General features: G+C 65.4%; 1 protein-coding gene across 2 annotated transcripts in view; it reads left to right on the top strand.

Moving 5' to 3' along the window:
- The window catches only part of COL5A1 (collagen type V alpha 1 chain), a 126113-nt gene that overhangs the window by 32712 nt on the left and 69359 nt on the right, over positions 1-24042 (top strand). For both annotated transcript variants that reach the window (XM_090274986.1, XM_090274985.1), the window contains exons 3-11: positions 1291-1504; positions 2345-2507; positions 15278-15409; positions 16463-16600; positions 17122-17364; positions 18181-18348; positions 18473-18529; positions 22493-22534; positions 22732-22794. In XM_090274986.1, the coding sequence (XP_090131112.1) occupies positions 1291-1504; positions 2345-2507; positions 15278-15409; positions 16463-16600; positions 17122-17364; positions 18181-18348; positions 18473-18529; positions 22493-22534; positions 22732-22794 (1220 nt within the window). The remainder of the gene's footprint in view (positions 1-1290; positions 1505-2344; positions 2508-15277; positions 15410-16462; positions 16601-17121; positions 17365-18180; positions 18349-18472; positions 18530-22492; positions 22535-22731; positions 22795-24042) is intronic.

The raw sequence follows: 24042 nt of genomic DNA, 5'->3' as shown, positions 1-24042 counted from the left end.
CCCGCCCGCTAACGCAGGAGCCTGGGCCTGTCCGTGTTGGCCCCTCGGCCAGGGGTTGGGCCCACGGGAGGGAGTTTTCAGCCTGCCTGTCTCAGCCTCAAGCCCTCCCACGGCTCTCCGCGCTGGCCGTTCAGGGACACTTGGTGTCACCCTGTGAGGCATCTGTGTCCCCTCCCACCCCCTCCCCGCCCTAGCAAGATCTCTCTACCCTGGTCTTGCACTGGATGCAGGGGTCACGGCAGGTTTTCTCCTCCGCCCCTCGGAGGTCCTAGGACGCCCTTGGCCCGGTGCTTTGGACGCCCCCTTCTCCCTCGCGGGGCACCCCGCAGCCCAGCCATGTGGCAGTGCCACCAGCAGAGGGCACCCAGGGGTCGCTTCCTTGCCTGGCTGGCGTCTGGGCCGTCTGGCTGACCTTGTTACCTTCCGCAAGGAGCAGCTGATAACGGATCCTTCCTCCTCCAGGCTCTGGGCCAGGTCCACGGGCCTCGCTAACACCACTGAGCGCGAGCAGCTGCGCGCAGGCTCTGCCCCTCCCCCGCTCAGTGTGCGCCCCGCCCCGCTGTGGACGCGCTCCTTCTGGCCGGGGCTGAGAAGCCCGCTGCCCACGGCTGCACTGACGAGCCCACGCGCTCCAGGTGCTCCGCTGGCACGCGCTCCCGGCGGAACGGCAGGTTGCACACGGCGGCGGGAAGATGGACGGGTTTCCTGGGACGAAGTTCGGAGAGGTCTGGAGTGCACGGGGCAGGGCCGCTGGGGTCTGGCTCTTACGGAGCTCACGTGCTTCTCTGTCTGTTTCTTCTACTTCTTTTCTGTTCTGTGTGTCCACCAGGAAGTGGCAGAAAGTGAGTTTCCAGTCTTTCCCTGCCCCTCGCCGCCCACCCCAGCCCTCGAGGGCACCGAATAAAACACAGTCCGCTAGGCACAGCTTTAGGCACGACAGTGCGTCCTGAGATGCACCGGAAACAGCCCTGCTCAGGAAGCTCACGTTCTAGGAGGGTCTCCTGGGTTACACAGGTGTCTCAAAGTGTAGGAACTGAGAGGCCCACGTGGAAGGCTCTCAGCTGGAAGGACTGGGTTAGCCTTGCCTTTGACCTGAGCCTCAAAGGGGCCGGGCTTGGCTGTGTGGGGCCAGCCAGGGCTGCAGGAACCGTTGGGTCAGGGGCGGCGGTGCAGCTGATGGCTGGGAGCCTCACACGCAGCAGGGCCGCCAGGTCGCTGAGCGGGCTTGTTTGTGGCGGTGGGCGTGGCCGGGGGCTTCCCGACCACCTCTCCTCTCCGTCCCCCATGCAGCGTCCGCGTTTCCTGAGGACTTCTCCATCCTCACCACTGTGAAAGCCAAGAAGGGCAGCCAGGCCTTCCTGGTCTCCATCTACAATGAGCAGGGCATTCAGCAGATCGGCCTGGAGATGGGCCGCTCTCCGGTCTTTCTCTACGAGGACCACACGGGGAAGCCGGGGCCTGAAGACTACCCGCTCTTCAGGGGCATCAACCTGTCCGATGGCAAGTAAGTGGGCACCTCTCAGCGACCCAGTCCTGCCGTGGGGTCTGGGCGGGCCAGACCGGGGCGTGCCAGCTGGCTGTGCTTTGTAGCGGCAGGGGCCCTGACGCCTCCAGGTGCGCCCCAGGTGGAGCGAGCCCTGAGCTGGACCCCGGGAGCTGGGCCCCGGTCTTTCTTCTCTCTGGGCCCCGTTTCCCCTCACACCGTGCACAGAAACATGTCAGACGCCAGCCTCCGAGTTCAGAGGGACGCAGGCGATCGTGTGACTGTACCTGACTTGTTCCGCAAAGGATTTAAGGAATCCTGACAGGCACAGACACGTGAGATGTGAGAAGGAATGACTTAACATCAGGCGGGCCTTCCCAGGATTCTGTGGGGCGGATGCCAAGACCCCGGAGAGCTGGGGGTCGCCCCATTGGTGGCTGACACGTCTGAGGCCTTGGGCCGGGATGACCAGGGTACGGCGCCTGGGTTTCTTGCCAAGGTTCATGTCGCTGCCTTGGTTCCCTCGTCCCCCATCAAACCTGGTTGCTGTAGCAGCCTGCTGTTCGCTCTTGGGGTTCAGATGCTCCACATAAGGCGACACCCTTGTGTGTCCCTGTCCTGGACCCCGTGGCGAGCCCACTGCAGGAGGCTTCAGGGCCCTGGCTTCAGACCACTGACCTGGGCTGAGAGGCTGGATGCCGGAGGCCCCCAGGGGCGTGGTGTGTGGCTGGGACCTGTGCGGAGGCTCCGCCCCAGCGCGACGGAGCGAGGAACAGGGCTCCTTCCTCGTGTCCCCCGTAATGGGCAGCGCAGTCGCCTGACGCCCCCCTCCACCTGCCCCGGCTGTCTGTTTCTTTGCAGATGGCACAGAGTCGCGCTCAGCGTCCACAGGAAAAACGTCACTTTGATCCTGGACTGTAGAAAGAAGGTCACCCAGTTACTGGACCGCAGTGACCACCCCATGATAGACACCAACGGCATCATTGTGTTCGGCACCCGCATTCTAGACGAGGACGTGTTTGAGGTGAGCAGGAGGGGCCGCTGTCCCGCACGCCACCTGGGGGGGATGCTGGCAGGTGGTCACGGCCCAGGTGGGGCAGGCCTGTCTCCTCCGCCGCGACGGCTGGCGTTCCGATGTGGCCATGGTTCCTGTCGGGCTGAGGCCTCTGCCCCCGTCCCAAGGGGCGTTGCTGGCCTATGGGAACGGAGCAGCCCCGTGGGGACAGTGGAGGCCTCTCTCGTCCAAGGGCTCAATATCCGTGTCTCCTGGTGGCCAGCTTGGGAAGGACTTTGCCCTTCCGACATCCGGGGGCCTTCAGGGTGACGTGGGGCACGGAGCTTGGCCAGCGAGTGGGGGCTTCAGGAAGACACGTGTGGCCACAGCTCACAGCTGCTCTATCTCAGTAGTGCCCATCGTGCCCAGCCTGGGCCTTGCCGCGCCTGGGCAATGCCTCCAGAGCTGGAGGGAGCGGGCCCTGGGACCCCCACTCCGGAAACCCCCAGGAGGCCCGCGACCTCTCCTTCCCTGACTGGGCTCAGCATAAGATAGCATTGGCGAGCTCCCTCCCACTGCCAGGGCGGGGCAACCGCCCCAGGTACTCGGTGCTCCCAGGTGCTGGGCGCGCCCCAGAAGCCTGGGCGCCTGTGAGCGGTCAGATCCCTCGGCCATGCCTCCCGAGGGGCTGCGGCAGGCCCTGGAACCTGCATTCCGGAAGGCACTTCAGTGAGCAGAGATCCCGCCGGCTCAGGGCTGTGATGGCCAGGACCCCTCTGCTGGCTTTTATGTACCGGGCTGTGGAGGAGGCAAGGTGGTCTCCGAGGGCCTCCCTTAGCTCTCGGATCCCAGAGATGGAGCAGGACGGGCAGCTCTTCCTTCAGAAGCCCCTGAGGGCCAGCATCAGCCCCCAACCAGCTCACATGCAGTCATGTTCGAGTGTCCATGCAGCAGTGGCCTGACCTGCTCCCAGTCAGTCCCCGCTTCTCCGGGGCACACACAGAGGTGGGGCCCTGGGTCCGTGAGTCTGCTTGGCAAGGGGCTGCCAGGCTGGACAGGCGCTGGCCGGACCCCGGGGCCCTGCCGTGGGCACTGGGTGACCGAGGACACGTGCTAACTGCTCCGCGTCTGCGTTAACGGTGCTGAAGGTCCTGCGGACTCCAGGGTCTGCCAGAGCCTCGTGTTTCTCTTAAGTCATGCCGGGGCCGGGGACGTAACTGTGACCCAGACGTCCGGGGGCACTGCCGGCCTGAGTGTGGTCCCCAGGGCCCCAGTCCGCGCTCTCATGTGTTGGACGTGGGGCCCACAGCCTTCTCTGGGCCTCAGCTCCCCCGCCTGTGAAACAGGATCACACATACGGCAGGTTCGCAGGGTTCTGGCCCACATGCGTGATGTTGGTGTGATCTGCGCAGCCACTGCCGTCCTCCAGGGAAGCGCTCGCTGACTGTCCTCGTTACTAACCCAGCGTCCCTGGGAGTGGGTGACGAGGGGGATGGAGCCTGGCGCGGGTAACCGAGGAGCAATCAGAACAGTCACCTGTGCGTGGCGTGGCGCCGGCTGAAGGCTTGGGAGGTGGGTCTGTGGGTCTCGCCAAGCCTGGCAGCCCCCCGTGGAGTGGGTTTTCAGGGCACCTGAGCCCATGGGATGGCACGGTGGGCTGTGCCTGGATCCTGCCGGCTCTGCCAAGCTTTGCCAGCTGTGGAGACGTGCCTCTGAGCTCACGTCTGACCAGAGACCCCGGGTGCACTGCGGGGCGGCTTCAGGGCTCTCCTGGGGGTTGCACAGACGGGCATGGAGTTTCTGCTGGTGTAGATAAAGCGGGGGGCGTTGGTGCGTAAAACGGGGAGACTAGTTATGACGTTTCGAGAGGTGCTGGGGCGCTTACCTGGGCTCACCCGTGAAGCGCTCGGCTTGGGCACGAGGTCACTGTCAGGGTCCCAGCCGCCGCCGCCCATCCTTCTGCTGCGGAGGTCCTGAGTTGGGGGTGGGAAGGCCTGCTGGGTCGGCAGCGTGCAGCAGCCTTTCTGCTCTGCCAGATGGCGGCCGTTCCTCGTGCCTTGTGTGCTTGCACGGCGCCTTTTATTGGAAAGAGTCGGGGAAAAGCTTTAGCGACGTTGAAAAGTTAAGGTCTTAAAGAAATTCTGCTTCCTTGATGTTCTAACTGAGCCAGGAAAGCTGCTTTCCCCTGAGGACAAATGCGCCAAGAATCCACGGTGGCAGGCGGCGCCGCAGGGGCCCGGGCTGGTGGGACCCAGCTCCGCCGTTCACCAGCCTGTCCCTATCTGTCCGATGGGGACGGTCACAAGGCCTCCCCCGTGCGGCAGGCGTGTGAGGCGTGTGTGCGCGGCCCACAGCCAGCATTCCAGAAGGGAAACCATGAATAATTTCCTAAAAGAAATGGATCTCGACTTGAACAGCCTGTTTTCCTCCTCCGCTGCCTCGCATCTGAGGCTGAGGCCGGCCCCAGGCCGCAGGATAGGAACCGGTCCCAGATGCTGGAGGGCCGCTCTTCCCGGTCGCTGCTTCAGTTTGCGCGAGAGTGGCTGCCCTGCCAGGGATGGAGTCGTGTGCTGACCACGCGTTGTTCACGGTCCAAGGGACATGCTTTCCTAGCCCCGGCCTTCCCGCTGACCCTCAACTGGTCTGTGTTGGAAACTGTGGCCCGGCTTTCCCAGTGAAGACTGCGGCTGGAAGCCCGTGACGTCCTCGGTGGCCCTAGACCGTCTTTTTTTTTTTTTTTTATAAGATTTTATTTATTTATTTTTAGAGAGAGGGGAGGGACGGGAGAAAGGGAAACATCCATGTGTGGCTGCCTCTCACGTGTCCCCTATGAGGACCTGCCCCCCAACCCAGACATGTGCCCTGACTGGGAATTGAACCGGAGACCCTTCGGTTCGTAGGCTGGTGCTCAGTCCACTGAGCCACACCAGCCAGGGCTCCTAGACCATCTTTTAGTTTTTTTTCCCCCTTTTTTCCTTCACAGGGCATGTGCTCAAGCTGGTGGGTTGGCCTCGTAGTCCCAGCTGCCCTTTGTCTTGCAGCGGGTGAGACAGACTTGATATCTTTTTTGAAATAAAAGTGGTTTAACTCTGTACCTTCCAGCAGACCCCAAATGGCGACACTTCCTGCTTTAACCGCCTGGCTCCTAGAGGAAGCTCTTTAAAAGGAGGGGCTGGTGCCGCTGGAAACTGCTTCTGCAGCAGCCACACTCCTCCCCTGGAAGGGCGACCCCCCTCGTTCAGAGCCAGTTGGTCCCGCCGCTCCGGGAGCGGGAGCCCGAAGGATTCTGGGAGGTTGGGTGGCGGGCCAGTCCGTCTGGCAGCAGACACTGAGTTTTGTGCTCAGTTCTGTTCCAGGCAGGAATTGCGGACCGCTAGAGTCCGTGGGGGCCCTGGGGCTGGCCCTGGGGTGTGGAGGGCCCCGCCGAGGCCCCCTTGGTCTGGAGTGAAGCTCCGTGGAGGGAGCGAGCTGGGAAGAGAGACTGGCAAGGCCCCCGGCGCCGCCCCCCAGGGCAGGGCGCAGTTTTAGCTGGACGGCGCCGGGGCCGCCGGGGTGCAGGCGGGGCCGGGGTGTGCGGCTGAAGCAGCAGCGGCAGCCCCCGCCGGCTTGGTCTCCCCAGACCTGGGGCGACGCGGGCTCTGACCAGGCCGCCCTGCGGTACGGGGGACATTGGACCTTCCAGGCCCTTCCAAAGCCACCGTGTCGCTCCTCCCGGGACTTTGTGTGTCCTGGAGGAGGTGCTGAGCGGGCCGCGGGCCGTGGGCCGCCGTCAGGTGAGGTCGAGAGCTGCTCTCCAGACCCCTGGTCAGAAGCCCCTGCAGCCTCTCGGGTGGGAAGCACCTTGTTTCCATCCAGGGCTTGGGAACCAGTGAACATCGTGTTTGTGGAAACGCAGCGGGGCTGCCAGGGAGCGAGTGAGGGCACCAGGCACGAGGGGATGGGGGTCGTGTTTCCTCGGTGGCAGAGCTGGGAGGGAGGCCAGTCAGGGTCCGTGCCGGCCGGTGGGGTCCACGACAACACGCGCCCCGTGTGCGCGGCACCCCGTCCGTCCTCCCGCGCCGGGGCAGCCAGCACCAGGGAGGGTGGGTTACCTGCTGAAGGTCACCCAGCCAGACGGCAGCGGGCGGGGCTGGGCCCCAGACCCGCGGCTGCCCAGAGCCTGACGGACGGTCCTGTCCTGACCTCATGATGGACTTCGGGTGCGACGGTCACGGTGGCCCGTGCATCTCTGTCCACTGGACCAAGGAAACCGCGGCCCCAGGAACCAGGTTGTGACCTTCCCTGGCCAGTGTGGGTCCCCAGCGGCCACTCTGCCCCTGAAGGCCTGCAGGTGCCCCTGGCCTCGGGGGTCTGTGGAGCCCTGAAACCTTCCAGGAAGAGCCAGCACAGCTGTCTGCTGGGACAGTGGCCGCCAGAGCTGGCCTTCCCTGTGTGGCCGGTGACCTCACCTTCCCGCGGCCTGGACTTCTGCCCGGGGCAGGCGGCTGGCAGGGCCGGCTTCAGGCCCACGAGCATCTGGGCATCGGGAGAGCGCAGCTGCTCAGCAGAGGCCGGTGGGAGCGGGTGGCGCGGGGCCACGGCGCGGTCCCCCATGGCTGTTTGTGCCGCGGAGCTTTTCCCAGGCCTTGCGCCTCAGGGGGTCAGGGCGAGCGGCGGGCTCTGCAGATGCGCCTGTGCCGGCCGGGGCGGGGCTGGGCGCTCATGGTCCGTGTTGGGCCCGGCAGCCGCGGGGGGCTGTCTCCACCCAGGGGGTCCAGAGACACCCCACAGAGCCCCCAGGCCCGGTACCTCCCGTGGCCTGGCCCAGATGGGCTGACGAGTGCCGGGTCCTGCGGGCTTCCTGGTCTGCGGGTCCCTTGGGAGGATTGGCGTCCAGGGCCCAGGAGGGGGTGTCACTGTGTGGTGACCTGAAATGCTTCTGTGGCCCCGGAGGGAAGGCACGGACGCAGGGACAGGCCGGGTGGGACCAGGAGGTGGGGAGGGCGCCGGCTTTCCAGAGGAGCAGCCTGACGCTCTGGACGGTGATCCCAGGTCTTGCCTGCAGTGGTGGGGGGCACAGGTGTGGGGTGCAGAGGAGCCCACCCACCTGAGCCCAGGAGCTGTGCTGTGGGCCCGTCGTCCAGAAAACGGGGCTGCCGGCTTGTTTGGGGGACGACAGGAGGCAGAGCCTCCGGCCTGCAGGCGGCGAGCCCGAGCGTGGATGGTGGCACGGGGCCTTTGGGCGTGGCCCGTGGGTCACCGTGAACTCTCGGGCTCCCCTGACCACACGTGGGAGAGTTGTAGTGACAAGTGATCTCGCTTACTGTCACTGGTGCCTCTGCTTCATCGGCAGGGAGGTTCGCGAGGTCTGCGAGCTCAACCGGGAGGGGCAGCAGCTGGGATTCAGCCTCACCTGCAGGTGCCGGGTCACAGGTGTCAGGTGGGAGTGTGTGCGCTGTGATGGGACTCCTCCTCCGAGGGACAGTCCCGGCTCGCGGTTTGGACCCTCGTGGAAGCTCTCTGGTGGCCCTGGGGAGCCGCCCCTGAGTGTGTGTCCCGGGTGGGAAGGGCCCAGCGGAGAGCTGTGCCGTTTGCTTGTTGGCGGTCTTTGCTGGTCCTGCTCAGAGTCCCAATCTGAGAACATGGAAAATCCTTCTCATATCCATGGTCCTGCCCACGCTGTGCTGGCCTCGGCCCTGGGAAGGCCAGGCGCCTAGAGCCTCGCATCCCGAGAAGTCCAGGCCCCAGCCGCCGTTGGCTCAGAACCCCGAGGCCCCCAGTGGGGGGAGGTGACAGGCTGTGAGAACCTCTCTGGTGGCCGTGGCGTGGGTTTGCAGGAAGACCCCCCGAGTCAGGTCTGACGGTCACGGCTGCCAAGTCCCTGTCTTGGTTGGCAGGATGAGACTCAGGAAGGGCTTTCTGGCCGAGGCCGTGCTCTGGTCCTAAGGAAATGAAATTCAGTCAGGATAAATGTGAATTTCTGCACCTGGTTCAAAACGGTCCGCTGTGCAAGAGCAGGCGGGAGGGGCGAAGCATTTCCCACGGAAAGGACGTAGGGGCTGGGTCGTGGGTGGGATGCAGCAGGCCTCGCAGTACTGGGTTCAGAACAGACAGCAGGTGACCGGGGGTCTGGGCCGTGCCCAGCTGAGGCTGACTTACGCACCTGGAGTCTTGGCCTCAGCGAGGAGGGCAGGATGGGGGTGGGGCGGTGCCTGAGGCTGGGGTGTCTAGCCCAGGGGACAGGATGAGGCGGTTGCAGAGTGAACACAAGGAGCAGATGTTCATGAAGGTGGACTGTAGCGCCCATCTCCCCTACCAGGGCCCAGCTCTGAGGTCACCACCGCCAGGATGCCCTCCTAGACTGTCCTACGCATGTAGTCACCTGGTCACTTGGGCTGCCTCCCTAGGGGCCACCGAGAGGTAGAGACTTGAGGTCAGGATCACTCATTCACTCGTCTTTGTGCCTGCAAGACTCGTCAGAGTGGCTACAGGTACTGGGTGAGTGAGCGAATGAACGAACAGTCAGAGCGGATGGCCTTCATGTGGGGGGCTGGCGAGCCCTTGTCAGGGGTCGAGGGCTGTTGCTGGTGATGGTGGTGGTGGTAGAGGTGGTGGTGGGAGCAGTGGTGGTGGTGGAGGTGCTGTGATGACGGCAATGCAGTACCCCCTCACTTACCGCGGGTATGATGTTCCAGACGCCCCGTGACGTAGGAACCTTACGTCTATTCTACACTCTGAAACCTACGTAACTAACAACATAGGTGTACACATGGGAGGGATGGCGGTGATGTTGCTGGTGACAATAATGGTGTTGGTGTTGGTGATGATGATGATGGTGGCAGTGACAGTAGTGGTGACAGTAGCGGTGACAATGGTGGTGACGGTGGTGGTGGCAGTTGCTGTTTGTTTCGCCTCGTTATGTTTACGGCCCGTGGAGCGTTCTGCACAGACCCTCATGCTCAGCCTGGGATCCTTCCGGCAGGTGGGTCTTGTTCTCCCCTTTACAAGGAAACCGCTGGAGGCCGGGATGGACCCAGTGATTCACGTAAGGCCCCCCAGCCTGCGACGGGGGCGTCCAGGGCCAGGCCACTGCGGTCCGTGCCTCGCCTCTCCCTTCCGTCACGAGGCGGGTCTGTGTCCCTTCCTCTGTGGAGCTTGTCTCAAAGTTTGTGTCCCCACAGGCTTGCTTCTCTGAAGGTTCAGAGGGCAGGAGGGCGGGGCAGCTTCCCTCTTGTGCTGCCCAGGCGGCGAGGCTGGGCCTCCGTGTCTGTCTGGGCCGGTCATCTACATGTCCAGGGCCACACGGCCAGCCGACAGGGAGGGGACTGAGACCCAAGCTCCTTACAAAGTCTGGTGGACCCCTGTCCGCCGGCCCCTGACCCTGGCTCTGCTGCTCTGTCCCTCTATCTGAGGACGAAATGTCCCCCCCCAGTTCGCTCAGCTGACCCTTTAGTCAGCAGCCAGCTTCAGGGTGCAGTGAGGCTGGGACTTGACCATCCCCCATCCTGTCCCAGTGCCCTTAGCCCCTTCCTCTGCCCCCGCCCACGGGGAGACTCCGGTGAGGCACTTTGCAGCCTGCAGCAGCGCAGGCGTGAGTAGCTGGGACCCCAGGCCCCCTGGAGCGTCCACCGCCTGCTGGTGAGAATCAGATGGGGACCCAGGCTGCCATGTGTGGGGGGGCCACAGACAGGGCCAGGGAGGGGGGGCCGGGGTGCAGCAGGAAGTGGCTTCTGACCCCGTGGAGACACTCAACACCCGTGTACGTAGCGTTGAACCCCCTCTCTGACTCTGCGGGGTCCCCAGAAATCACGGAAAAAGTGACCTCGCCCTGGTCTGGCAGAGCCTTTGCTTTTCCAGCGTGTGACTCATGGGTGAACAGCGTCCCGGCCAGGTTTTCAATGTGATGGGTCTGGGCTGCAAGAACCTGAGCAGGGGAATCGGGTGGCCTTTCTTGTGTGAAGTCACCTCCCAGAACGTCAGGGACTGGCTCACGGAAGGGGGGGCCTGGCATCCCCCAGCCACTGCGCCCCAGTCACGTCTGTCCGAAGCCGCCAGGACCCTGGAGGAAGCTCTGCTGGGTGGATGAGGACGGCCTGAGCCCGCGCTGCTGAGACCCTGGGTGCTGTGGTCCTGCGCCGGCTCCCGTGAGCAGAGGCGGGCGGACCCAGCCCCCAGCAGCGTCTGTAGCACCCCCACCCCCACCCAGTGTGGCTTCCCCCAGCGGCCCCTGCAGCCGCACCCCCAGCGGCCCCCCCGCCAGTGTGGCTCCCCCGCATTCACAGACCAGGACACCGTGGCGCCACGCTTTGGGGACCGCTCTGAGTGTCACTGGCGGGGCCGGTAACCCAGGTGCGTGGGCCTGCAGAGCCGCCACGCTCCTGCCGCCGCCCTCTCCCGTCCCTGGGCGCCATGCGGGGCCCGTGGGTGGGCACACTGACTCCACTGGGCTGCCTTTGGCAGCGACCGTGCGGATTTGTGGCCAGAGCCCGCGGGTGGCAGGAAAGTGGGTGCTTTCCTCCCGGGCTTGCTCCGCTCCCCGGCTGCACGCCTGCTGACCACGCCTTCTGTGGCCTCCACAGGAAGCGCCTTCTTCTCAGCTTGTGCCTTTCCCTTCACACGTGTGAAGCGCTCCGGCGAAAATGAGGCTATAAAATCCCAGGAAGAGCCGAGCGTGGGGCCCGTGCGGCGGGGCGGGCAGGGCTCCCTTGAGGGGAGGGATGGGGGATCAAATGGCACAGAGGGGGGCCGAAGGGCAAAGGCACAACGTGCCCTGATTTGGGATGTCTGTCCCCACGTCCCCGAGGTCACAAAGCTCTCCAGTGAGTGCGTTGCCCCTTGCTCTGCCCAGAGCAGAAGTGTAGGCCGGACAAGATTTCGTTATCGGAAAAGGCAGAACTGACTCCCGGAGAGGAAGGAAAGCGTGTGTCCTGCTGCCTCCCGGCGTCTGCGGCGGGGAGACAGACCACGGGCGGCGGGGCTGGGCCGCCGAGCGGAGTGGCCGTAAGGATGCCGGGGACGGCGGCAGAAGCTTCCAGGGGCTCAGCAGAGCCCACTGGCCTGGCAGGGTCAGAGATAAACATGAAAAAGGAGAGAGCTGGGCACTGTCAGGGCGAGGGATGGTGTGAGCCGCGGCACCTGCTCCTCCGGGCCGGCGATTCGGGCCGCCGCAGGGGGACTGCGAAGGGCCGACTAGAGCGTGACTGAGTTGTTGGCGGCCTTGACCCGGGCATCAGGTGGGTCAGTGCAGCCTGAGTTTCTGAGGCCGGTTGGGCTGGTGCCGCCCCCCGCCGAGGGCTGCCAGGTGAAGTGATGGGTCATTTATGGGAACTGGGAGCCCAAGATTGTCGGATGCACAGGACACAGGACTTGACTCCAAGGGGACCAGGCAGCTGTGGGGTGCAGCTGTGGGGACAGCAGACAGTGACTCAGGAGCCGCCCCACTCTGTATGCTTTCAGGAGGGCTCCCCAGGGAGCCCCACTTTGTGCGTCTGTGAAATGCAGAGGCTGCGAGGAGGCCTGGGACTTGTCCGTGTGGCACAAAGAAGGGGTGAGGCCAGACAGGATGTGGGCGGCAGACGTGGAACAGTGAGGGGCACGGGGCAGTGGCCCTTAGGAGGCCAGCACTGGGGTCTGTGCCCGCAGCCCAGGGCTAGGTGGGCTTTTGCTGTGCGCAGGGACGCAGTCCCAGGCCTCTGTGTGTCGCCCCTGCACGCTCCAAGGTCAGCAGCCAAGGCTGGCCAGGGGTGGTGTCCCCTTCACTTTGTCCTGCAGGTGCTCAAGGACAGGGCCCCCTCCTGTTCCCATCCAGCTGTGGGCCATTCAGGGCAGGAAGCCCAGCAACAGTCCTGTGCATCACATGGGTGCACACGCACACACTCACACATGCACGCATGCACACGTACATGCGCACACACTGCCACACGTGCGCACACACATCACATGCACACGCGCACATCACCACACGTGCACACAAACCACACACACGCACAAACACGTACACGCGCATACACTGCCACATGTGCGCGCACACATCACATGCATGTGCGCACATCACCACACGTGCACACAAACCACACACACGCACAAACACGTACACGCGCATACACTGCCACATGTGCGTGCGCACATCACATGCATGTGCGCACACCACCACACGTGCACACAAACCACACACACACACACGTGCATGCGCACACCGCCACACACACATGCACATGCACACATATCACACATGCACACATGCACTCATATAAACACAAACCAGACAACCTCAGATCCTGCAAGTGGGGTGTAGGCTTGCGAGTTTGGGGGTGTAAGGCTGCCTCTGGGAGAGGGGGCAACAGGCCCTTCCAAGGTCAAGGCCAGGCTGCTAGAGGGTTCCCAGGGGGTCACAGACCTCCCTGAGAGGCCATCTGCATCAGAGAAATCCTGGGGTGCCCTCTGGGAGGGTCAGACTCTGTCCAGCAGTGGCGCTGACCTGCGGCCAGCCTCACGGAGCGTCAGAGGCTGCAGGCCGGGGGTCTCGCTGTGGGCGGTCCTTGCAGCTGCAGGTGAGCGTCTCAGCCGGCCCTGGGCGCCAGCCTTCTGCCCTGTCTGCCAAAACACCGATGCCCCCGGGCCCAGGGCCGTCCTGCTGACCGGGGCCCCTGGGCGTTGTTCCAGGCCCCCAGCATCTCCCACCAGGAGAGGGGGCTCCCTGAGTGAGTCTCAGGGTCCGTCATTGGGCGCTTGGGTTCACATCACAGGAGGCACCGTGAAAATGCGCTCGAAGGGATCACGAAGCTGCGATTTCTGTTCCGTAGCTGAAAGGTGACATGGGTCCGGCTGGGGCCAGCCGAGGGGCGTGCTGCCCCTGGGTGAGGGCGCTTGAGCCATTCAGGGTCTGGGTTGGCAGTGTCACCGGGGCAGGGCGTGTTTCTGTGCCCGGTCCCCACGAGCGTGGAGGAGGCGGGGAGGCCGAGGCTCCCAGAGGCGGCGTCCCGTCTGGGGTCGCCGGGCTGGGGGCGGCTGGGATGGAGAGTCTTGCATGTGCCTCTTGCCGCGGACAGCAGTGTGCTGGCTCTGACGGGACGTTTCAGAAGGACCAGAAGGGTTTCCTGAGGGCGCCCTGGGGAGGGGAGGAGGGGCGCTTTCTAAGGGGCCACCTGGGGCTTAAAGCGCAAGGTGGGAGCTCGGGTGAGGACCACGGGGCCACGTCAGCCCTGGCTGCACATTCCGATGACCAGGGTGTGTGGGTCTTGAGCACCCGGGCCTCAGTGTCCCCTCCTCCACAGTGGGGGGGCAGTGGCTGGATCCCCGCCTCCTGAGTATTCACGGAACAGGTGGGCAGGCTTTCGTGGTGTGAAAACCCACCTGGAGATTTGGTGGGAAAAGTGATTTTAAACAAATACTGGCGTTTTTCAAGGAGGGTCGGCACCGGAAATAAAGGGGCTTCATGCTTCCAGGGTGGCTCTGGCCGGCCCTCGGCTGGTCACGTGTTCAGTCTGCTGCATCGTGGGGAGTGCGTGGTGGGGAAGGTGGGAAGCCAGGTGGCTGAGGGTCGGGCTACTGGGTCTGGAGCCCAGGGTGAGTCCCAGGGAGGCGCATCCCCCCCGCGCCTGGCCCCGCCCCCCGGTCACCTGGTGCTGGGCTGGCGCCCCAGGATACGGGGACAGCCAGACATGCGGGACATGTGCAGGCCTTCGCCAAGTGCCGGCAGTCACGGCGGCCCCCCGATGGCCCCCGAGCCTCCTCTTCCTTCCTGTAACTGCGTTTGGAGAAGGTATATTCACGTGTCAGGCTGCCAGTGGAGAGAGCACATTTTATTGGAATTGGATGAAACTCGGACCAGGAGCCGTGTTCCTTAATAAAACACGTGGCTTTGATCCACTGTTGCTGTCACGGTCTCTTCTGCGGGAGAGCTCAGCTGTGGGCCAGGGCCTCTGACGCCGGGAGAATGACAGGGACTGGCTGAGTGGGGCCGGTGGCGAGCCGGGCAGGGAGCTGCGCAGTGAGGCCCCGTCGGCTGCGGTGGGCCCTGGGCCGGGTGGCTGTAGGAGGCTTGGTCTGCACCCTGCCGGCCCCAGGAGGGAGGAGGCTGGTGGCAGCATGGCCGAGGGCTGCGGGTGCTGCGGTCAGTGACACAGGTGGAGGGGGTCCATCTGTGTGTGGCCAGAGGCAGAGCCATCCGTGGGGTGACCGCAAGAGGATCTCTGGTCCGGAGAGCTGTCCACCGGGGGATGGGTCTGCCTGAGGAATTTCAAGCTCTGGGCTCATCATTCCGGGGTTTCAAACCCAAGCCGGGAGGCAGGGGAACATGTGTGGAACCATGCCTCGGGATCCAGGGTTAATGGGCCTCGTCTGGACTCGGGGACTGTCACCCAATTCTGCCATTGAGTGGCCCCCACTTCATCCCGTCTCTGGGCCAGGTTTCCCGCAGAGCCTTCGGGGTTGGGGGAAGGTGACAGATCCCCTCCCCAAGGGTTTGCATGCCATTGGCACCTTGCTTCACCCACCCCAGGAGGCTGTCCGAGGACCCACACTCGATAACTTGGAGTGGCAGACCACACCTGCTCCTTCCTACATGTCTCTGCCTTCCTGGCACAGGATGGTGGATGGACAGATGGATGGATGGTGGGTGGACAGATGGACGGACGGACGGACGGACGGATGGATGGTGGATGGGTGGGCAGAATAGCCCAGCTTCAGAGGTTTAGGGGGCAGCAGCTCCAGAGGGGAAGGCTGGCTGAGGACGGGCGTCTCCTCTCAGGTATCAGGCTGGTCTCCCGGGTCCCCGCGTGGGTCCCTGTGCGCCGCCTGTTCACGGGCTTTGTCTTTTGCAGGGAGATATCCAGCAGCTGCTCTTCGTCTCAGACCCCCGGGCGGCTTACGATTACTGCGAGCACTACAGTCCTGACTGTGACACGGCCGTCCCCGACACCCCCCAGTCCCAGGACCCCAACCCCGATGAATACGTGAGTCTGCACTGGCTGGGTGCGTGGGGGGCCCTGGGGTCAGGCCGGCAGGGTGAGGGTGGAGGGACACACAAGCTGTGACACCTCCATTTTAAATATCGCCCCCCCCTCCCCCCGGGCGAGAACATGGACTGAGCCACAAGGGGCGTTCGGCAGGAACCCTCTCCTTAAGCTTCAAACAAGCTTCTGGGCGATAACGGCGAGGAGCGCTGTGCGCTCTGGCTGTGACCTGACAGGCTGTCCGAGCAGAGATGCCGCAGGTGCCTGGTGGCTGAGTCTGGGGGGAGCTGCCCGCGGCCTGCCCAGGAGGGGGGCGTGAGGGCCGTCCACGCAGAATGGCTCTCCTCTGTCCCCAGCGCGGCAGCGCGCGGAGCGGCCTCGTCCCGTGTGTCCCAGGAGTGGGTCCTAGGCCTCGCCCCCTCGCGGCGACCTGCTGTGGTCTGGGGCCAGCCCTCACAGGCCAGCGGAGCCTGGTTAATGGTTTTCTGCAACTCCTTCCCCACTTCCAGTGGGGACCCCTCCCAGCTCTGCTCCGATGAACCCCCGTTTCTTTTATGTAACATTCAGTCCTGGCCCTTCTCTCCTGGCCGCCTTTCATGGCTGGTCGACGGCAGGCGGGCACCTCCCTCCCGAAGCTGCAGGGGCCCGGCAGGCCCGTCTCGTCCCCCCGAGTTCCTGCAGCCGAGGCCTCCTGGCTGGTCCCTCCTGGGTCCCGACACCAGTATCCCCGGGCCCAGCGCGTCCCCTCTGCTGCTGTGGAGTCCCTCAGGCGGAGTGACGGGGCGCGGCCGGCAGGGCCAGAGTTTCCGGGCTGTGTCCGGCTCTCAGGTTCTGAAGGGTCAGAACATCTGTGCCTCTTAGAACTCAACTTTCTTTGAAGGGGACCAGGGACACCCTGTTCCTCCCTGGGGCGTCTCATGGGGCCAGGGCGTTCGGGGATGCTGGGCACGGCTCTCTGGTGCCCACATCTCCCACGGAGTCCGGCGCGTGGGGCAGAGGGCAGGCTGGTCCCCGGATTGTCCCACCACCCTCACGTGCCGGGTGTCCCCCCAGTACCCGGAAGGAGAGGGCGAGGGCGAGACATACTACTACGAGTACCCCTACTACGAGGACACGGACGACCCGGGCAAGGAGCCCGCCGCCACCAGGAAGCCGGTGGAAGCTGCTGAAGAGACCACGGAGATCCCGGAGGTCTGGGGGCCACCAGCGCGGGTCCCTGCGGGCTGCTGGGGGACGGGGGACGGGAGGGAGCTGTGCGGAGTGTGAATGTGGGGGCCACCTGGGGGGCAGTGGGTGGGGACCCGGCTGGGAAGTGAGGGGCCGTATGTGATTTGTCCTCGGGGGGCATGTTGGGAGAAGGCTGTCTGTGGTGACCTGTGACCTCAGGGGATGCAGAGGGGGAGCAGCACGCTCCCCCCCCCCCAAGGGTGGCTGGGACACTGGCTTCTCTGTCTGGGGCGTCCTCTTCTTTAAACAAGGTTTTGAGGTACAGTCACCCTTTTCAAGTGCATAAGTCGGGGGATTCAGTCCATCGGCAGCGCCCCCGCCCCAGGCAGGGCTGCCCCCTCCTGGGGGACCGAGGTGGCCCTGCCCCCGGAGTCCACGGGGCGCCTGGGTGGCTGAGGGGGCCGCTCCATGGCAGAGGAAGCCTGAGGCCCGGCGCCTGGCACCCGCGGCCTCCCCAATGCCCTGTCCCTCTGCCGGGCCCGCAGGGGCTGACCCCACCGCCCACGGCCGCCGCCCCGGGGCCCGACACCAGCCAGGGGGCTGGGAAGGAGGTGGACCCCAGCATAGGGGACTACGACTACGTGCCCATCGAGGACTACTACACGCCGCCCCCTTACGAGGACATCAGCTACGTGGAGGGCGTGGAGGACCCTGACCAGCCCCCCGACCACGGCGCAGGGGCGGGGGCCCCCACCAGCGGCACCACCGGCGCATCCAATGCCTCCAACGTAATTGCTCCCCTCTGCGCGGGCCGGGTCGGGCCCCCTGCGCCGCTCCTACCCCCACCTCTCCTCGCGGGGCTCCCGGGGTGGCCGCTTCCCGGTGGGTCTTGGTGGATCTGCAAAGCGGGCAGAGGGCACCCCGGTGTCCGGGTTCAGGTGGACGTGGATGAGGACAGGTGCTGGCAGCCCACGTCCCTGCATGTGGTCGGGGAGGGGTCCGGCGGTGGGTGCAGAGCTGGGGACCTGACTGACCGTGAGACGGGCACTTTGGGGTGTGATGCGGGCATTCCCGTCTGGCGGACCTGGCCTGACGTCTCCCCCAGTGACGGCGACCTCAGTGTTGTCATTTACAACATGGCGCTGCTGTGCCGCCCTGGGGATGTTACCGAGTTTCCGCTTAGGAAGGAATTCAGCACAACAGGAGACATGTAGTCAAAGCTTAAAAGTGGCTGAATTCTAGGTGGCCGCAGAGGGGACAGGCTGGGTTCTGACAGGTCCTGACCCCTCTGCCGGGGGCCGTGGGATGGGGGACATGTTATCTGCAGAGCCTGAGGTCCACGGTGGACCCCAGTGGCACCACCCTCCTGAGCCCAGCCCTCGCCAGCCATGGGTCTCGGCGGTGGGGAGGGGGGTGACAGTCTCCCTGTAGTGACAGTGAGTTGTGTGCTCAGACCACCGGGGACCCCAGGAGCTCGGTCCCCCAACACACTGGCCTCCAGGCTCCTGGGAGGCCCCCGTCCCTGAGCCCGAGGGTGTGGGCCCTGGAGGTACCTGGCACCCTCGTCCATCCATGGGGTGACCCTGGGCCCCCCTTGCTCTCAGCCGGCTCCGCCCCCTGGGGAAGGGAAGGACGACCTGGAGGGGGAGTTCACCGAGGAAACCATCAAGAACCTGGACGAGAGCTACTATGACACCTACTACGACCCCACCGCCTCCCCGTCTGAGATCGGGCCGGGCATGCCCGCCAACCAGGACACCATCTTCGAAGGGGTGAGGGGCTGGCGGGCGCGGGGATGGTGGGGCGGCTTCCTGGGCCGGCCAGGGTCCCAGACGCGCAGTCAGCCCGGCCCTGGCCTCCCTCTCATTCCCCGTCCTCTGCGTTTCTCACCCCCAGATCGAAGGGCCACGGGGCGAGAAAGGTCAAAAGGGAGAGCCTGCCATCATCGAACCGGTAAGGACGTCCTCGCATCCTCTCCCGGGAATGGGGGTGGGGGCGCAGCGTCGCAGCTCAGGGGACGCGGCCAGACCCGTGGGACCGCTGTGCCCCAGGCCCTGGGCCCCTGCAAGGAGCCCCATGACTTCGGGGATGGCACACCCACCGCCGCTGCTGAGAGGCGGGTGGGGAGTGCTCCTGGCGGGGGCAGGGCCATGGCTGCACGGGTTTCAAGTGGCCGGGACCCCGTGCCCCGCCCCTGTCAGACCCGTGCGTCCCGCCGTCCTGAGAGGGAGGCAGAGCCCTTTGGAGGGTCACTGAGGACTGCGGGGGCCCCGGGCGCTGCGGACCGGGGGCCAGTGGCAGGGACAGTCCACCGTGGGCTCTGCCTCCACGGCCGCGGGGCCCCTGAGGCTGCTGAGGAAACCTGCCCGGGGAATCTCCTAGATCACAGAGCCCCGAAATCCCATTGAGTAAAGCTCAGCCAGGCCAGGCTACGAGATCACAGCGTCCCCACATGGAGCCACCGGGAGAGAGGGAGGAGGTCTTGAAGCCCCTTGTGGGGTGGGGGGGGTTGGCGGGGGCCCCTCAGCACTGGGGCGTCCCCGGACCTCAGGGAGCTGGGCCTGACTGGTGGCACCCGGTGTACCTTGTGGCCTGAGAGCTGCCTGGGCCCTGAGCTCCCCCCACTCCCGTGGCGGGTGCCCATGAGTGTCTGGGTGGGCAGGTCCCCTGCTCTGCATGTGCTGGGTTTGGGGGGCCGGCCCGGAAGAGAGTGGGAGGGGCTGGGGGCCGAGGTCCACCCTGCCACGTCCTCCAAGTGCCCGAGTGGGTAGGCATGTCCTGCCGCAAGGCCGGTCCGGAGGCTGGGGCTGGGCTGCGGCTCTGCTGCCAGGACGGGGCTCCTCTGGCTGAGTTCCCAGGGCCCATCTGCCCGTGGGCTCCTGGGCGGGGGGTCCCAGTGGCCTCCATCCTCCTGGGGAGCCAGGGGCTCTTCCAGAATCTTGACTGCCGGCATGTGGCAAACCGTGTCTCCCCAGAGGGGCCCGGGCCCCGTGACCAGGGCAGCTGGGATGTATCCCATCTCGGGGTGCAACTACCAGCAGGCAGAGCTCCCTCACGTGGCCCGTTCCCAGCCGGGGAAGCACCCGAGGGGGCGAAGGCCATCTTGTGCGGCTCTGCGCTTCCCCACAGGCCTGTCCGGGGACGGGGACCGCCACTCCCCGTGGTGGACACACATCCCTTCTTTGGGCTGGGACGTCTCCTTTCCGGTGCTCTCTGAGGGTCTGAGGGGGGGGGGGCAGGGAAGGGTGCAGAGGTGCCCAGGAGGCGCCAAGCCCAGGTGGACCCTCGCTTAGCCACGTGAAAAGTCCTGACACCGAGTGTTGACAGCTCATTGGGGAGGAGCCTGGGAACCATCGCGGAATAACGGGGTGTGGCCCCCCCATCACCCGAGCTGGGCTTATCCTACTGGGTTGCAAGGCCTGACAGGGACATCTCCCCAGATGGTCTTGGTCCCCAGGTGAACCTGCTGGTGACTTGGGGTGCCTTGTGTGCTGCCCCCAGTGCTTCAGCAAAAGGGGCGTCTTGCCCTGGAAGACAGAGGGAAGCCAGGGACGTGCCCTGGTGTGGAGTCCAGGTCCGGTCCCCTCGCTCTGGGGGGCTGGGTTGACACCTCTCTCTGGGTTGGCTTCCTGTTTGCTCACAGACCGTGTGTCCCCGCTCCTGGGTGGGGTGGGGGGTCAGCTCCCTGCCCACGGGTGGGGGTGGGCTGAGAAGACAGGGCTGTCCAGCACAGAGCGTGTCCGCAGGGGGACGTGGGCCATCTGGACGCCGTTAGGGAAGGCCCGTGTTCTCTCCAGCCCAGTCCCCCGCCCGCTCGGAGTGTCCGCGGGCCCCGAGGGACCGTGTAAACAGTTGGAGTTTCTCAACCTGGAGCTTCGCCAGGTGTCCTCAGAGTCTCAGCTGCCACCAGCAGATGGCCGGGTCCTGGGAGAGGCTGACGTGGCCTCCCTGCCGACTGTGCAGGCGTCCCGGCCCGTGGAGGCAGGGGCGGCGGTTTCCTGTCCCCCCACCGGCCCCAGCAACCTCCGTCTGGGGGGACGTGACTCACTGCTGACGGCGCCCTGGGAAGCAGCTCCGTCTCCGCGCCACCTCAGGGACCCGGCTGGCCATCCCCGCTCAGGCCCGGCTCCTTCTGGTGACTTGTCAGCAATGGCAGAGGCTCCGTGAAAGGACAGGAATCCGCTCGGCCCAGAGCATTTGGGGTGATGGGCATCGGGGCTCCCGGCCGCCCCGGCACCTCAGGGACCGGGATGCCCCAGATCAGTGTCTCGCTGCCTTGTGCACGGCCGCCAGAGGCCAACAAGTCACTGCGTCTGCTTCCCCTGCACTTGAACCAGCACGGTTTTCTGTAGGTGCTACTTGGCACGGGGCTGGGCCTCCATCCACAGTTCTGCGTGGCGGGCCGAGGCCTTTGCCTGCGGTTCCTTTCCCCGGCGGAACTCTGAATCGGAGCCTCCGCCCTGGTGGCGTGCAGACGGGGCTGGGTGCCACCGCAAGGCCCCCCTCTGTGTCCTCACCGCACTGGAGGGTGGTGGCCCTGGGCACATCCTTGATGGCTTTGCCTGGGAGAGCGCAGGCACCCTGTGCTGGGCTCACCGATGCCACGGTCCCCAGCATCCCTCCCGTGAGACCCCCGCCAGGGGAGCCCAGTGCCCCGAGAACAGCAGCCGGCACGTCTGGGGAGCCCACTGCAGTGCCCGGCCCTGCAGCGGCCGGTGTTTTCTCTCCTAATCCCAGCTCAGTGTCTGAGCCTCCCCAGCCGCCTTCGTCCCAATGGGAGACGGGCGGGCGGCCTTTGCAGAGCTGTCTGCACGGGCTCCGTGTAAGGCCCCACGTACAAATATTTCTCTGTGCGCGCATCTGTGTAAACACGGCGCCCGTCCTCGCAGCAGCTGGGGAGCTCTAATGGGGCGGGGAGGGGGCCGGACGGGCTCTGCCACCTCCTGACCGGGAGCGCCCACGGGGCTGGCACCAGGGCTGACCCCCTGCCCTGCGGGGCCTGACCCCTTACTCCCAGAAAGTAATGTCGGCTTCACAACAGGACAAGCCCCTTTTGAAGACAAGTCCAGGGCACAATGGCCTTGAGCACCCTAGGGAGAAGCTACTGTGCTTCCTGGGGTCGGGGTAGGGGGCTGCGGGTGAACCCCAGACACCAGCCCCACTGCGTCCTCAGCTAGGTGGTCCCTGAAGGAGAGAGACCCTTTCCTTCCCTGCAAGGTTGTGCATCAGCTCAGAACCCCCCCGCGGTGGGCGTGAGTCCCAGAGGACATTGAGGGGGTCAGCCTGGCTCTGATGGGACAGGGGTGCAATCCAGCCTGGGGCAGGGGTCTGGAAATGGGGGCCCGAGAGTGGGGAGCCACCCAGACCGGGGAGCTCTGTCCGGCAGGGTGCTGAAGCCCACTATCCCTTCTCCTGCCCACACCCCATCTTGGGGACAGGTGACAGAGCGGACAGGAGGCCTTGTCCTCATTTGGGGGTAAAGACAGTGAGGTCTGTGGGGCCAGAGGCCGCATGCGCGGCTGGAGCAGGCGGCGGCCGGGTGTCCGTGGACTCGGCCGTGTGGCCCACTTGCTCTGGGCTGCTGGGCGGGGGGCCAGCCTTTGCCCATCCGAGCAGTCAGTCCCGACAGCCCCTGCGCTGGGCCTGGGGCCCCTCCTCCTCAGGCAGCCGTCGCCCGGGGTCTGCGTCCCCCGCTCTCCTCTCGGCGTTGTGAGGGGCTTCTCGTGCTGCTCTCGAGGGAGCCTGTGGGTGACTGTCCTGGGCTTGTTGCTGTTCCTGGACGTGCCAGAGGATGGTCACTGTGGACCCCCACATCCCCCGTCACAGAGACGGCAGGCCCCCACCAGGATGGGGGGTGCTGACCCAGGCCTCGGGGTGGGGGGACCCAGACTCAGACGCCACCCCCCTCTCTTGCAGGGAATGCTCTTGGAGGGGCCGCCCGGCCCTGAAGGCCCCGCAGTGAGTGTCCCCTTTTGTTTGCATGGCGTGCGGGGGGTGCTCAGGGGTGGGCCCTCAGGGATGCCCCTTCACACCCCTGGACGGAACCGGGGGCGCTCGCTGCCTTTTGCAGACACCCCGGGGCCCAGCCAGGTGGGAAGGGGCCTTGTCTGTGGCTGCATCTTTGAACTCTGCTCTGATTTTACTTTTAATTCTAGGGTCTCCCGGGACCTCCAGGAACGATGGGTCCCACTGGCCAAGTGGGTGACCCCGGAGAAAGGGTAAGGGACCCCGTGCTCTGCAGGCTCTTCCGTGTGCCCCCTGCTCTGTGACGGGTGTTGTCCTCACACGTGCGCCGTGACTGCCTTCTCCAGGGGACCCCTCGCCGTGCCCCGTCTGCAGGTGTTCAGGGAGGCCGGCTGTGGCCCTGACTGCACCGGGGCAGGGGACAGCCCAGGAGCAAGGCCAGTGGGGCTGGGACCCACGGGGGCTGCCAGGGGTCAGCCCGCAGCCTGGCGTCCATGTGACAGTGACGACGGCAGCTGCTGTGGCCAAGGAGCGTGGTGCCGTGCGTGCGTCACGTGGGATCTACGCGGACGCTTCCTCCGTCCAGACTCCCCTCAGTGCCCTTCCTTGTCGGAATTGAGCCACGACATGGGGAGCTTGCTCTGGAGCAAAAGGGCACATCCTGGGGTCGCTGTGGTCAGAGGGACACATCTTAGGGTCGCTGTGGTCAGAGAGACGCACCTCAGGGTCGCCGTGGTCAGAGGGACATACCTGAAAGTCGCCGTGGTCAGAGGGACGCACCTAGATGTCGCCGTGGTCAGAGGGACGCACCTGGATGTCGCCGTGGTCAGAGGGATGCACCTGGATGTCGCTGGGGTCAGAGGGACGCACCTGGAGGTCGCCGTGGTCAGAGGGACGCACCTGGATGTCGCCGTGGTCAGAGGGATGCACCTGGATGTCGCTGGGGTCAGAGGGACGCACCTGGAGGTCGCCGTGGTCAGAGGGATGCACCTGGATGTCGCTGGGGTCAGAGGGACGCACCTGGATGTGGCTGGGGTCAGAGGGACGCACCAGGAGTCCCTGCAGCAGAGATGAGGGCAGGACCCAGGACGCGCAATTTCATTCTGGCACCTAGTGGGGCTTCGGGGTACTGCAGCCTGGGTGCCGGTCCCGCTTGGGCTTCGGGGCTGTTTCCTGCTGGTCTGATGGGTGCGGCCGTGAACACACCCGGATGAAGAGCTAATCGCTGGCCAAGCTGTGGACAAGAGAAGCCGGGAGCGTGTGTCCTCCCGGGCGGGCGCAGCCTGGAGCACAGCAGGGACCTGCCGGCAGGGGTGGTCGATGGCTGGGGCTGGTGGTGTGGAAGGGGCTGCGGGTGGGGGCTCCCGGGGGGTCCGGCGATGTGGCTGGAGCCCGCAGATGGAGCACCTGGGTGCTGGGCCACCTCAGCCCAGATGGGGCCTCGGACAGGATTCTCTGCCACGTTGTCTCCCTGCGTCCGGTGGCTTTGAGGTCCCAGAGCA

Source organism: Furipterus horrens, unplaced genomic scaffold, assembly GCF_987537825.1.
Source record: "Furipterus horrens unplaced genomic scaffold, mFurHor1.1.pri manual_scaffold_4, whole genome shotgun sequence".
Classification (NCBI taxonomy): domain Eukaryota; kingdom Metazoa; phylum Chordata; class Mammalia; order Chiroptera; family Furipteridae; genus Furipterus; species Furipterus horrens.
Note: the sequence above shows the minus strand (reverse complement) of the source record. Positions and strands in the feature narration are given on the sequence as shown.